Below are 15,091 nucleotides of genomic sequence, written 5' to 3' on the forward strand. Positions count from 1 at the left end.
GAACGAAAATCCTAAATAAATGCTCCAAAAATTAGTTGCCAGCCCGGGAATCGAACCCGGTACCTCCCAATTGCTAGTCAGGAATGCTTGCCCTTACACCAGAGATTGTCAGTTTGGTGTAAGGGCAAGCATTCCTGACTAGCAATTGGGAGGTACCGGGTTCGATTCCCGGGCTGGCAACTAATTTTTGGATAGTAGTTCTCATCGAATTTCCATCTAGCTGTTAGCCCTGTTGTCAATGTCTGCAGTAGCAGAGGTCTTCGGGGTGATTTGCAGCATTTATTTAGGATTTTCGTTCAATAATAATTATAAAATAAGAAATATTCACATGTTAAAGAAACAATATAATTGTTTTCCTTTCTTCAGGTCTAAATCTACCAGACCTCGCCCTACCGCAGAGCCTGCTCTCAGTGGAGGAGGAGAAGAAATCGGCAACATTGCCGCGGTCTCCCAGCACCAAACAGCTGAACATCGCCATCCCGTCGCTAGTCTCGCCGTCATCATCCGTCAAATCGCCCCACAAACACCAGACGTTCGCGCAGAAGCTGCGGCAAACCAGCAAAAGCGTGCGCGGCTACATCAACCTGGGCGACGTGGTGACCGGACAGGCGGGCGTCAAACTGCCCAGTCCAACCACCGAAAAGGAAACCGTCACCATGACACCACGCTGCTGGAAAACGGTGTACTATCTGCTAGATCTGTACGCAACCATGCCGGAAACGAAAACCGTCGCGCATAGCCGGTTCTCAGTGGCGGGAGATGTGTCGGAAGGCTATAAAGGTAATAGAAAGTATGATTTGTTACCTGAGGTGAAATCTACTGATGATATCGAGCGGGGGGAGAACCCTTCAACCCCTGTCCCTTCCCAACAACCCCGGGAGTTGAACCTCGTAGCCGGAGAACGTACAAGGTTAAAAGTTCTCGCTGTAGCTAAAATCCATCGTACCAGGCTACTAGCCACGTTGAGCGGTTTAAAGTTAGAAGCTGAAATCACAAACCTACATTCTAGTTTAACCGTTAAGAAAAAGACACGCCCCGCTAGTATGGAGTGTTCCCTCACGGGACATGTCGGTCGTACCATGATTGTTCTACTGGAGGGTGTAGCACCCAACCAACAAACTGTCGTGAAGGTTACGGTGGGCAAATCACAGGCTTTGTACTCTAGTATAACTCGTAGAATGAAGGATAAGAACTCGGGGTTGTTGACTATTGGCGCGGTCAGTGTGGATATACCTCAGCACCCGGTAGCGTTGCATGGTATGATGACTAGGAGTAGTAAAGAGCTTTCGTTTACTCTACAGGAACTGAGGGTTACAAGAACTAGTAGCAGAATGAGTAGGGGGACAACGGTAGATGATGTGGACTCGGCCACCCAACAGTCTCCCGGTCAGGCGAGGGTTTTCAACCCTGCATCAACCCACACCAGTGTCAAACACCAGATGGTGGAGCCGAACCCTCTGTTACAACCACTCGTCATGACGTTCAACGTGGTTTTGCAGAGTCTGAGTATAACAGCCGCTCTGTTACCCTCCCTCCAAGCACAATACAAGATGGATCAAGTCACCTCCAAAGGTGTGACCGGTAGTAAAGCCAAGTTCATCATAGATCTCCCACGTCATTCCCTGTCGTTCTCAACCAAAGTTCAAGTCACCGAAGCTAACCTCCCTTCAGAGGCTAGCATAGAACTGCCCAAAGTCCATGTGCAAGCCGAGTATGTTCAAGATGGTGCAAGCACGAGGGATGGGAATTTCGCTGATGGGGTAGTTTTGAGACAAGGTAACTACATCAGTGCAGTGGCTGATATTGGGGTGTTTGAACACTCGTTGACAACGGATTTGTTGAATCATCTGGTGTTTGTGCAGAAGGTGTTTATGAAGGAGGTGAACGAGGTGGTGCAGAAGGTGTATGGAGGCGAGAAACCGGTGCCGTTGTGGTGTGAGGACTCGGACGATGCTAATTCATCATCAAGCAGTATCAAGAGAATTTTGTTTTCCCTAGTAATACATATTAAACGCATACAATTGACTGCTACGACTCCTACAAGCTGTGCCGTGAGACTGGAGACTGGTGCAGTAGATTTCCAGTTGTCTAACCGTGTTCAAAACGTGTCCGGTTGTACTCAACAGCTTAACGCCTCGTTAAAAGTGTTCTGTAAAGCGGCGGTTGACGTTAATCTCAGTTTAGGACAGTTGATTAGGAATGTGCTGTTTGAGGAAGCCGAACCAGAGTACCAACAGTTTGCGTTTTTCAAAACTAGGATCGGGTTGAGAAACGCGTTTGAAGGTGAGACTGTTGGCTCTGGAAGTGAGGATAAGGAAGTGGTTTTGATCACATTGAAACGTCCCCTAGTCTATATTCAGCCGATAGCTGTAGATAAAGCGATACTGGTTTGGTTGAATTATAAGAACGCGTATGAATATTGGAGTGAGCAGAGGTCGAATTTGAACAAGGAGGTGTTGACTGCAACACAACAAGTTTTTGAGAAGGTCCCCTTCGAGAAACTAACCACCAGCCCCCATTTGGGCACGCTGTTTCTCCAGTTGACAGTGGAAGATATGGGGATTTGTATACCTCTCAACCCTCTCCCCCCGCCTACCAGTATCTGGGGGTTGAACCGACCCCTATTCATAGACAGCGACTCGTGTGCTGCCGTGGTGGTGACCTTGGAATCTACCAGTATATCTGCCTGCAGCTCAGGGTCACTAGTGAGTAAGGGTAGGTTTGTAGGGTTGTGTTTGAGGTTTGCGGATGACTTTGAAACGTCCCTGGATGACTGGAAACCGGACACCAGTGAGACGACTGTTGCAATGAACCTGTGTGTGGTGTCGGAAGGCACCTACGAGGTGTGCAGTCGAACAGTGGCTGCTCAGAGGTTGGAGTCTGAGAACGCCAAGTGGTTCCTGAATGTGCAATGGGCCATGGAAGGTGTCGACATACATCTAGATGTGAACATTGGGAAACAATTGTCTGCTCTGGGACATACATTGACTATGTTAACAGCTGTACAAGAGGACGAGATAATTATACCGGGGAGTTACGACAGTGATGATGGGGATACCGCTGATAACCAGGATGCCTCTCAGGAGAGTATGTTGTTGAAGAGAAGTCACAACCTAACCTGTGATGGGCTGCCGGCATTCGCGTTGGATCCTTCAATCGACGCTAAAATACGGTCTAAATTGATTGAGAAGGAGATGAACGAGCAAGCTAAAACTATAAATGTGCTGAGATCGTTGGGGGCGTCCCAAGGTACAATCGAACATGAAATGAAGAAACTGCACAAGTTGGAAGCGATGGTGTTCAAAGATTTCAGACGTGACATGATACAGAGGTTGCGCAGACAGAACGTGAAGACTAGTGATGTAAAATCGAAAGGCGCCTCGAAAACTAACGCTTGTAGGTCACGCTCCTTCATAGTTCCCACTCAAACTTTGGAACAACATTTGGAGTTGGATTCCCCCGATGAAACTAGGGCTGCTAGTACGTCGGCGAGTTTCGAAAGCTCCCCCCATTCGGGTCCCAGTCGGTCGGCGTCGTTAAGGGCGACAACTAAGGGGTTGGGGTTGGGGGCGGCACCCCCCAAGGTCACATTTTGTGAAAGACAAACGTCACTACCCAGTGGGAGCTCGGAAATTAGTCTACCCCTTGATGACAATCTTCTGGACTGGGCGACCAATGAGAGTACAGAGCTATTGAGGTCTAAATTATCCCCCAACAAATCTAGTTTTGATTCGAATGATGGTAGCACGTTGTTGTTAGTTGAACCGGAGACGACGAGAGATCAAGGAGGCGGTGTTTCCCCCTCTTGTAACCCTACAACGTCTCAAATGAAACCACACGAACCTAACATCGATTTTGAACTGGATGTTAAAGTGTTGATAAACAGTGGGAAGTGTGTGTTGCATACTAAAGATTTAGGTAGGGAGGATGAGTTGAAGTTTTCAACCCGTATGAAGAAGGAGCGAAGTTGTTCGGGAGGTATGTTTGATTTCCCGCCTTCCAGTCCGAATTTGAACCGTCGCTCACATAAGGATCGCCACCAGCAAGCGTCCACGTCCACCACCAGATTGCGCCAGAGTCTGCAAATGCAAACAAACGCGGCCAACATCACTCAGGCCGATCTGACCATCTTCCACATACCTGGGTTGGATGTGAAGGTCCATTACGAGTCGAAAACCATCCCTGAGGATGGAACAGAAGCTAGTAACAACACTTCCATGTCCCGTGGTAAGACTAGCGGCACTAAGAAAGCCAGTTTGTTTGCTTGGACCACGTTACAGAGTATCCCCGAGGAAACTATCATCTCCCCGCATATCTTGGAGTTTTTGGAGCAGACTTTGGAACCGATACCAGCTAATGAAAAGACATCACCGTTCCCAGACTCTCGGCCCATGAACTCTATGTTCGCTATGGATCGAGATGACGAACTTACCCCTAGTCCGTGGGCTACATCTGGGGGACAATATGCCTACGCTTCATTCCCGGTAGATGTGATAGTCTACTTCCACATGCAACCCTCAACGTTTCGATTCTCGTGTCTGCCTGTATCCAGGGTGGAATGTATGCTACAACTACCCAGCTTAGACATTGTGTTCTCGTCGAAACGAGCCGAGTTGGAGAGTGATTTCATGAATGCTAGTTTCAACACCACTTCGTCCCCGTCTGTGGCTATGGGCGGTTTGAGTGTAACCGGCTGTTTAGCTGATTTCTCCGTGCATATTTTCCACCCCTACGGTGGTAAGAAGACTAGCCACAAGGAAACACAGTGGTCACCGTTGAGTGACAGTGAACGCAAGGATTCCCTGAGTATTAATGTGGAGTTTGTCAAGTTTCATTTGTCTCGTAGTCGGAAAACTAACTACGAGAGTGCTAAGGGGATGAAAAGTAGTGGTTCTGACCTAAGTCAAGCGATCATCAGGTTTTCCACGATTATCGATATTGGTTCAGCGTCGTTTAAGTATGATATGAGACGGTTAACCGAGATTCTAGCGTTCCCCAAAGCATGGTACCGTCGCAGTATAGTTAGAAGGTTGTTTCTAGGTGATTTGAGTACCATGGCGGTGTACAGTGAAGATTCAAGTCCTGATCACGACATAGAAAGCGAGCGAAGTCCGATAATATCGAGCTCAGGTCGAGATAAAAACTTGAGGTTGAATCTGGAGAGTGATTTAGCTCGACATGCCAGGTTGAGAGAACGAGGCAAAAGTGGATCAAGCTCTGAAAGTGCTAGTCCGTCTGATCTCAAACCTACAGCGTCTGCTTGGGAAACGTTAGTACTGTTTGCGGTGAACTTTAAACGGTTGAATGTCCATATGAACATGGGTAACGTTATGGGCAACGTTCAGTGGTTGTCGAAAAACTTCAGGTCTGAAGGGAGACTGTCGATAGGGAGTACAGGTCACAAAAATATGTTTATAGGGCTAGGACTAGGAGGTAGTGCCCTGGAAGCTAAGGGAGGTATAGTAGGTGGAACGATTGAGATCAGTAAAGTGGACACTTTCATTTTGATCAGGGAGGACCCCGGTACTGAACCAGACCACACCATCGGTCTGAAGCTGTTTGCGTTGGAGTTGAGGTTAGATTACATGGGGACAGGTGTGTTGATGTGCAGAGTCAGCTCGCTGGATGTGTCGTTACGAGACGAGTGGAAGATGACGGATAGGAAGGCGTCAATCGATGCTTTCAACCCCACTCGACGCCCGGCAACAATCTTTGTGCATGGAGATCTGGGTTGGGATCAGTTGCAGCTGATGATATCCAAGTCAACAACTGTGGACTTGATGAAGATGTTTTACAAGCTAGATGAGTTTTTCTCGCAGCAGTTTAAGAGTAGTAAGAGGGTGTTCTCGTCCTTGGGTTCCCAGCGGAATAAGAGCAACAACCAGGGTAGTAGTTTTAGAAGGAGGGGACAACACGCTAGGGGTAAAAAAGGAGGCGGGGAAATAAGTAACCCCCAACCCCAACAAACTTCATTCAAGGTGATTCAAGACGCAAAACACCACCGACATTGGCAGAAAGTTTTGTCACAGGTAGCAGGGTTACATCTATCAACAGTTCGTCTCCCGCTGCCCGATTCAGGTACCGTTCTCGGCGGCACAATGGAACTCCATGGCAACAACATCTCATTGGCCTGCTTCCACGGCATACACTTCAAATCCAAGTCGTGGGCTCTCTTCTCCCTCAAAGAACCTTGCATCTCGTTCACGACCGAGGCTCAGGAAGTGATGTCCAGTGACACCAACGAGAACCTCGATGTGCATATTGTGCAGACGCTGACTTTCAGTTTGGGTATGACGGGGGAGCAACCCCACATACAGCAACACGATAGTATGGCGACCGTTTGTAAGGTTAGTAGGAACATTTTGTTCCCGCCGCAGTTCCGTATGTTGTCGGAATGGTTTCATTATGCGTTCGCTTGCAGTGATATTGATAGTATTGATAGGTTCCCCAGTTTGGAGAAGGAGCGTATGGAGAACAGTGATTCTAACACGGCTAGAACCAGGTCTGCCAACAAACCAACTGATCCTAACCACACTAGAGAGGTAATTTTCGCGTTACCTTCGTTGCAACTACATCTAAAAACCGAACACCTGCAACCGCCGTTGATTCCTGATGTAGTTGACGATAAACCACGGGTTGAATGTAGTTTTGTGACAGAGTTTGAGGACCATATTTTTGTGACAGTTGACGCCGAGGCGTTCTTTTTCCTGCATGACTTGATTACATCGTATATAAGGGAGAAAGACCGGATGACCGGTTTTGGACAAGGGTTGAGGGCTAGCAGTCCTGAGCCTCAGACCTCGCGGAAGAGGTCGCCCGAAGATGGAGGAGGAGGGTCGTCTGAGAGTAGAGACGACAGTTTTGGAGCGGGCAACAGTGAGGAGAAGAAACAACGCGAGAAGGCTGCGTTTGAGGCTAGCGAAAAGTTCTCCAACGACTGGAGAAACTTTCTGTGTAAAACTTGGCATCTCGAGCCTACCGTCCGGCTTTTGTCGTGGGGTGGTAAAAGTATCGAGCCCTACGGTGTCGATTATATCCTACAGAAGTTGGGATTCTCGCATGCTAGAACTACGATACCCAAATGGATGCAGAGAGGTTTCATGGATCCTTTGGACAAAGTTTTGGCGATTCTGGTGATGAGGATGGTGCAGATTATTAGGGAGGATCCCAAAATGGCGGCTAGTCATAGGTATCACCATAATTTGCAACAGTTGAGGCGGTCCAATCATTGAATTGAAAACAATTTTCCTGAGAAAACGGCGTTGAAAGAGTCAACAATTTGAATCATTGAATAGATGACAATTTTCTTGAAAAAAACTGCGTTGAAAGAGTCAACAGGTTGAATCATTGAATAGATGACAATTTTCCTGAGAAAACGGCGTTGAAAGAGTCAACAGGTTGAATCATTGAATACAAGACAATTTTCTTGAAAAAACGGCGGTGAAAGAGTCAACAGGTTGAATCATTGAATAGATGACAATTTTCTTGAAAAAAACTGCGTTGAAATAGTCAACAATTTGAATCATTGAATACATGACAATTTTCTTGAAAAACGGCGTTGAAAGAGTCAACAGGTTGAATCATTGATTTGATAACAATTTTCCTGAAAAAACTGCTTGGAAAGAGTCAACAGGTTGTCAAATAATAGTAAAAATAGAAATATTCTTTTATTTATAAAATTGAGTTATAGTACCCTTTGGAATAATTAATAAAATAATAGATTAAGAATGCAAATTATAACTTTGTGTTATAATTATAAATGGAACTATAATTCTATTTTATAAATAAAGAAAGTTACCCTGAATACATACATTTTAAGAAGAAATATTCTTATTTGTCATGGATAAATTGTAGACATATTCATCATCATAATTTTCTACAATTAAAGCGGTCTGTTCCAATCATTGAAATTTAGGTTTTACTGACAAAAACTGTTATGAAAGAGACAAGATGTCGAAAAGTTGAATTGATGACCATTTGACAGAGATATCTAATTTGTTGCAAGTCAATATAGGTTGTGAAAATTATCAGAAAATACAAATATTTATGTTTTGTAGAGATGAATAGATATGAGCATCTGTTATTTTATTCATCATCAATGGCTCTTACACAATAATGATCATAGAAGGATTGGTAATGAATAAAGAGGCTTGGCTTATACTATTTCATTTCCTACATTAAAATTTGTCCTAGAAAGGTTGTGTTTCTCCAGCACTTTCAAACGCAGATGATATCAATTGTAATCACCATAATTTGCTACAATTAAGGCGTCGTACCATCGAATTATTTATTATTATTTGGCAGAAAATCTATCTTGAAAGGCAGCAGGTTGTGAAGATGTCTTTGAATATAGCGTTAGATAGATAGCTACAGGTAGAAAATTACAGCATTTAAGGCAATTGAATCATTGAAATTGATATTCATTTAGGAAACATCCTGAAAGTATAAAAGAAGCGGTTGTGAAAATGTTTACAAAATTGGAGTTTTTTGTTTTGTACCTAGAGATTTCTTAGATCAAGATTAGGGCAATCAAATTAATGAGCATTCCTAATACTATTTGAAACAAATAATTGGAAAAAACCAATTGGTTGTGAAAAATTGTAGAGTACAGTAAAAATTGAGAAATTTTGTTTCGTAGCTTGAAATGGATCATTTGTGAACTTTTTTCTTCATCTTTATGTATGTAGTAACTTGAATTCTATAATAGTAAGGAATTATATGCATGTTAAAAAGAACTATTTGATATAATTGAATGTAGAGCACATTATTTAAAGATAAAATAAAACTATTAACTTGATCGTCATAATTTGGAGTTGAAATTGATGAGAAGTAAGAAAGATCGCTCAACAAATTACTTGAATTAGACAATCTTATTCTTCGAAAATGCTCATTTTTAGTCACTTCCAATAAAAGAAGAATCAAACGCAACCTATGAGAAAATCTAGCTTGGCTATTTGAATTATTCTATTTAAACTCTGCTTTCAATTTGATTAGCACTGAAACTTTCTGATCCACGACGAAATTAATCACCAAGTTTTTTGTCTCGATTATTTTTGGACAGTTTGAAGCATGTCTTTCTAAGTTTTTTATGTTGCAAATGTGACGGGAATCATAGGATATATCTGTACCATATAGAGTATAGAAAATTTTAATACTATCAAATGAAATCCATATAGAAAATTGTATCTATCAAATTAAATAACAGATTACAATTAAAAGCATCTTTCGAATCGGTAGCAAAAACAAATGCAGATTTAAATATCAAGAAAACAGCTATATAATTGAACCTTGACATTTCCAAAATAATGTGGAAATTGACAAGATATTGAATTGTAGAAGATTTTCATTCAATACATATATCTAATCAATCTCACACTTTGGTTAAGAGTCCAAGCTATGAGTGAACTCTATCAATGTAGATAACATTCTATATTGAGCCATATATAATACCATATCCTTAATTCAGTGTATTTAATTATATTTCTTATTCAATTTATTAGTTCCACAGTAGGTTTTAGTGTACACTTGATATTATCATTGTGATTATCCTTCTATTGTAAATACAAGATTAAATGTTATGCAGCTCAAAAATAATTGAAATTGATTCAAAATGCACATAGAGCTGTATTATATAGAAATTTATTTTACATTCTGTATCAACTATCGCTCATAATAATTTTATGTTTACTGTAAATAAGGTTATGAAATGCTTGTAGATTTCACAGTGTATATATGTGTAGTTTTGCTATAGTGAGGTCCACGTTATGATGGCTGTGTTTAATTAACAATGGTATTGCTATCCTTGTCTATCATTCAACAAAGCGGATAGAGCTATCTCTTTCTTGCTTTACTCGGTTGCCGGATTGTTTTTTAAGAATGTAAAAATGAAATTAATTCTAAATTCATTATGAAATTTTTGAAAAAATATAATTGATTATTTCAAACGAGAATGAACAGTTAGACTAATATTACATCAATAAACCGGTATCAGTTACCCTCCATTGACAAGACAGAGGATCGGCAACGCTGTTCTCCTATCTTTCTCCACTGCCATTATAACGTGGACCTCACTATAGATCAGTGCCATAATATAAAATTTATATTGTATAACGTGTTAAGTCCAAAGAAATATTGTTATTGTTGTGGAGCCAGTTTTAATTAAGTGTTTTCACTTGTATAAATGTGTAATATTTGATGAGTTGGTTATGTATTTTAACTATTATCCAATATTATAATTTACTCTCAAAGCAGTAATTTAGTTAGTTGATCGGTGATATATATTTATGAAAATTTGTTTTATATTTCTAGCTTGGTGGATTATTGATTTGGATGATTGGTTTTTAAAAATTGCAATTTGTTAGTAGAAAACTGAAATTTTACAATTTCAAATGCAATACAGTAGTTACTCAGATTTGAACATTATATTTTTAAATTTCGGTATTGTAATTCTAATTTTTACACATGATTTGTGCAACATTAAGCTGTGTTTACACCGAAGCTGTCAACAAAATGATTATTTTTCCGTCCTTATAGATTCTATTAGATTGAACATAACTTATCATACACATGATGTGCAGATGTGTTTGTCAAGTTCCGTTCAATCTAATAGAATCTATAATGACGGAAAAATAAACATTTTGTTGATAACTTTGGTGTAAACACAGCTTAATTTAACAACTTGAATTTTTCTTTGGAAAACGCTCTCATGACCAAATATAGTCTATCAACCAAGAAATATACATCTATATTATTCTAGTTAGTATATCTGTTACGGTAGTTTATTCCATGATTATATATATCCTCTGTATCAGTTTAATTTTTAATTTATGAAAATGGTATTTCTAATCTGTCCTGCTGCTCTAAGAACAAAATATGTTTTCTCCTTCCTGTGTAATGTTTTGAAAGAGAAATTAAGTAATAGTTTTCTTGTTTATCAACTATTCTACCCAAATATTTTATGGTCAATTTATTATTCATCAGTAATTTATGTTTTGTTTTGGTTCCTGGTGGTGTTGCCAATAATTGAGGGTTAGAAATTGGACCGTGTAGTATGCAGCTGAACATATTGTACATTGTTCATATACCTTCTAGTCATAACTGCAATTATTTGTATTTTTTATCGAAGTAAAATGTAGTTAACCATTGATATGATTCTGTCTTTTCTCATCTTCTCTTTCTTTTACAGTTTTTCCTCCGCTATCCACACGTTCCTTCTATCAGAAGAGTCTCATTTCACCAAGGTCGTGTACTGAAACTCTGTCTTTTCTCATCTCCTTCTCATACTTATACAGTTTTTCCTCCACTAGCTACACGTTCTAACCTAACCAAACCTAACCTAACCAAACCTAACCTAACCTAACCTAACCTAACCAAACCTAACCTAACCTAACCTAACCTATCAGGAGGTTCTCATATCATCAAGGTCACCTATTTTGAACATTTCTTGAGATACTGAAACAAATGGGAATTCGAGCAATTCAGTTCGTCAAATTTTCGTTGCAGACTGATACAAAGTCAGATTCACACTATAGTAAGGTCCACGTTATAATGGCAGTATTTGATTAACATTGGTGTTGCAATCCTTGTCTGTCATTCGACAAAGCTAATAGCGCTCTCCTTTTCTAGCTCCACAACGTTACCATATCCGTTTTTAACAATGTAGAAATATAATTAAGGCAGACAATCGGCAACGCTGTAGTCCTATGTTCATCAACTGCTATTATAACGTGGACCGAGAATGGTTAGGGAGAAATAGACTTAGAGCGAGACCATATTAGACGTTTTCAGAGTCGGCAGGGCAGAAAGTTCTCAGATCGGCTGATTGGGATGGCGCCTGGAAAAACGCCTAACATGGTCTCACCTTTAGTTCTCATTTCCTTCTAAATACCTCTTACATTTTTACTTTCCTTGTCCTATTACCATAGGTAAGGAAAGTATTGCTTTCCGAAAAAATTAAGGTACCCCAATTTCTATACGTTTCAAGGTCCCCTGAGTCCAAAATTGGTTTTTGGGTATTGGTCTGTGTGTGTGTGTGTATGAGTGTATTTGCGTCTGTGTAAACGATATCTCATCTCCCAATTAACGGAATAACTTGAGATTTGGAACTTAAGGTCCTTACACTACAAGGATCCGAAACGAACAATTCCGATCAAATGCAATACAAGATGGCGGCTAAAATGGCGAAAATGTTGTCAAAAACAGGGTTTTTCGCGATTTTCTCTAAAACAGCTCCAACGATTTTGATCAAATTTATACCTAATATAGTTATTGATAAGCTCTATCAACTGCCACAAGCTCCATATCTGTAAAAATTTCAGGAACTCCGCCCCATCTATGCAAAGTTCGATTTTAGTCCAATTATCCAAAGTCCAATTATCAGGATGCAGATACAATTTAAACAAAAAAATTCAAGTGGAAAAGATTGAGCATGAAAATCTACAATTAATGTTCAGTAAAATTTTCACCTAAAATTGGAAATAAGCTCGAAATTCGAGAAAATGTGATTATTGAATTTCAAACAGTTGGCAACTGTTGATTCTAATAAATCATTCACTATGAAGAGATAGCTGACCTCGTGTGTCTTCAGCGCTATTGTCCTGTCACCAGCTGGCTCAGATCTTTGAATAGTAGACTTGAGATGCGCGTGAACACTAGCGTCAGGTGATCAATTTTCATAATGGCAAGGAAAGTTGTGTGAGTGCGCCACACCAGATTTTTAACTTCGTTCCCTAGTGGATTCCAAACTATAAGTTATCAACTTTATTTGTAAAAATACTTGGAGCTGTCACAACATCTTATTCGGTGGTTTTATAAATTTATTTACTATTTAGGAAATAATATAATAATGATTTATTGATTCTTCTTCACTTGCACAACAATTATTGCAAAAAAGACACAATAATTTGTATTAAAACTAACCAAATGGCTCACATAGCTTGATCCTCTGATTGTTAGCCTATTAGGCTCTCTTTTATCGAATAATATTTTGATGAATAATAGAATAAAATGAAAAGCATGTTTAATAGTTGTGAAACAAATCCAAGTATTTTTTGATAAGGTTGAGAATAATGATCTTACGCACCATCTATGATTACATGAAGGTATTGCCGAATTTATTATAATGTGTTTTCTTATTGGTTAAACCTACAGTAGCTATATTATAGCATAGAGAAACAATAGCGTAAGTAGATATCCCATGGTATAGGGCGTTTATGTCGCAACTTGTACTGTTATCTCAAGCCGATTATTGTCGATTTTTACTGTTTTGACCGGGTAAGAGTGTTTGAACGGCACAATATGAGAGACTACCAGCGTCACACAGCTTCACGGGAAAAAATTACATGAACTATCGGCTTGAGATAACAGTAAAAGTTGCGACATAAACGCCCTATACCATGGGATATCTACTTGCGCTATTGTTTCTCTATGATTATAGCAAGGCACTCTTTAGATCAACCTCTATCCATAGCAGAATATCACCCGAATGTGGGACATTTGCATTTTTCATGAAATCAATGAATTTTTGCAAAAATGATTGAGAATAAAAATCTTTCATCTAATAACTCAGAACGGATGATCGGAATTGGTTGATTCTGGTACCAAATCATACCTAGATCATCTTGAAGAGACAAACTCAGGCATAAGATAAAATTGAAAATACACTAATGCATTCAGGGAATATGGCCCATTTTGTGACTATTTGAAAAATCTGAAAATTGCTGGAACTTGGCTTACTTATGGTACTTGATGCGAGGAACACGAATCTGCAATCCAAGTTAAAAATTTGTTACCGTTCAGGATTACCATTTTGAAATTTGAAAATTTTATGTTTGCAGCTTCATAACTCACCCTGTATAGTAGCTGGGGGTGCCAAATTTGGCTCCGACATTTCTCAGCTCGAGCTTCATCAATGGTGCAAATTTAAGCCAAATCTAAGATAGTTTTTGTTTCAGTGTGGTCCATGGAATCCATCAATTTTTTGTGAAAAATAAAAATCGCTCAAAGTTTGTGGTATTATGGTATTTGATGCGAGGAACACGAATCTGGAATTATATTTGCAAAATTTCGTACCGTTCAGGAGATATGACCATTTGAAAAATTTATGTTTGCAGATTCATAACTCACCCTGTATAGATGGGGGTGCCAAATTTGGCTCCGACATTTCTCAGGTCGAGCTTCATCTATGATGCAAATTTAAGCCAAATCTAAGATAGTTTTTGTTTCAGTATGGTCCACGATGGTTAGTCCATGGAATCCATCAATCTTTCGTGAAAAATAAAAATCGCTCAAAGTTTGTGATATTATGGTATTTGATGCGAGAAACACGAATCTGGAATAATTATATTTGCAAAATTCCTTACCGTTCAGGAGATATGACCATTTTGAAAATTTGAAAAATTTATGTATGCAGCTTCATAACTCACTCTGTATAGATGGGGGTGCGAAATTTGGTTCTGACGTTTCTCAGGTCGAGCTTCATCTATGATGCAAATTTAAGCCAAATCTGAGATACTTTTCGTTTCAGTGTGTTTCGCGATGTTTAGTCAATGGATTACATCAATTTTTCGTGAAAAAAATTCACTTAAACTTTGTGATCTTATGGTATTTGATGCGAGAAACATGAATCTGGAATCATATTTGCAAAATTCCCTATCGTTCAGGAGATATGACCATTAAAAAAATTGTATGTTCAAAGCTCTTTCTTCTTCTTCTCCTTCTTCTTTTTTCTTTTTCTCCTTCTTCTTCTTCTTCTTCTTTTTCATCTTCTTTTTTTTTCTTCTTCTTCTTCAGCCAAATTTTGCTCTGACATTTCGCAGGTCAGGCTCTATCTATGGTGCAAATTTCAGCCAAATCTAAGTTACTTTTGGTTTTACTGATAAATTTTCATGGAAAAATACATCATGTATATTTATATATAGGTAAAACAAAATAAAACTTGTAGCACCCTTTATTTATTAAAAAACTTAAAATAGTTGAACAACTAGTTTCGGTTTACACCATCTTCAGGTTCTAAAATAAAAATGGCCATATTTTTATTTTAGAACCTGAAGATGGTGTAAACCGAAACTAGTTGTTCAACTATTTTAAGTTT

General features: G+C 39.7%; 1 protein-coding gene across 1 annotated transcript in view; it reads left to right on the forward strand.

Annotated features, from left to right (window-relative positions):
- LOC111051914 (transmembrane protein KIAA1109) overlaps positions 1-11,146 on the forward strand; it is a 150,173-nt gene extending 139,027 nt beyond the window's left edge. The window contains 1 exon segment of the mRNA XM_039432017.1: positions 367-11,146. Coding sequence (XP_039287951.1) covers positions 367-7,232 — 6,866 coding nt within the window. The 3' untranslated portion in view covers positions 7,233-11,146.
- The last annotated feature ends 3,945 nt before the right edge of the window (positions 11,147-15,091 follow it).

This window comes from Nilaparvata lugens, chromosome 7 (genome assembly GCF_014356525.2).
Source record: "Nilaparvata lugens isolate BPH chromosome 7, ASM1435652v1, whole genome shotgun sequence".
In the NCBI taxonomy this organism is placed as follows: Eukaryota; Metazoa; Arthropoda; class Insecta; order Hemiptera; family Delphacidae; genus Nilaparvata; species Nilaparvata lugens.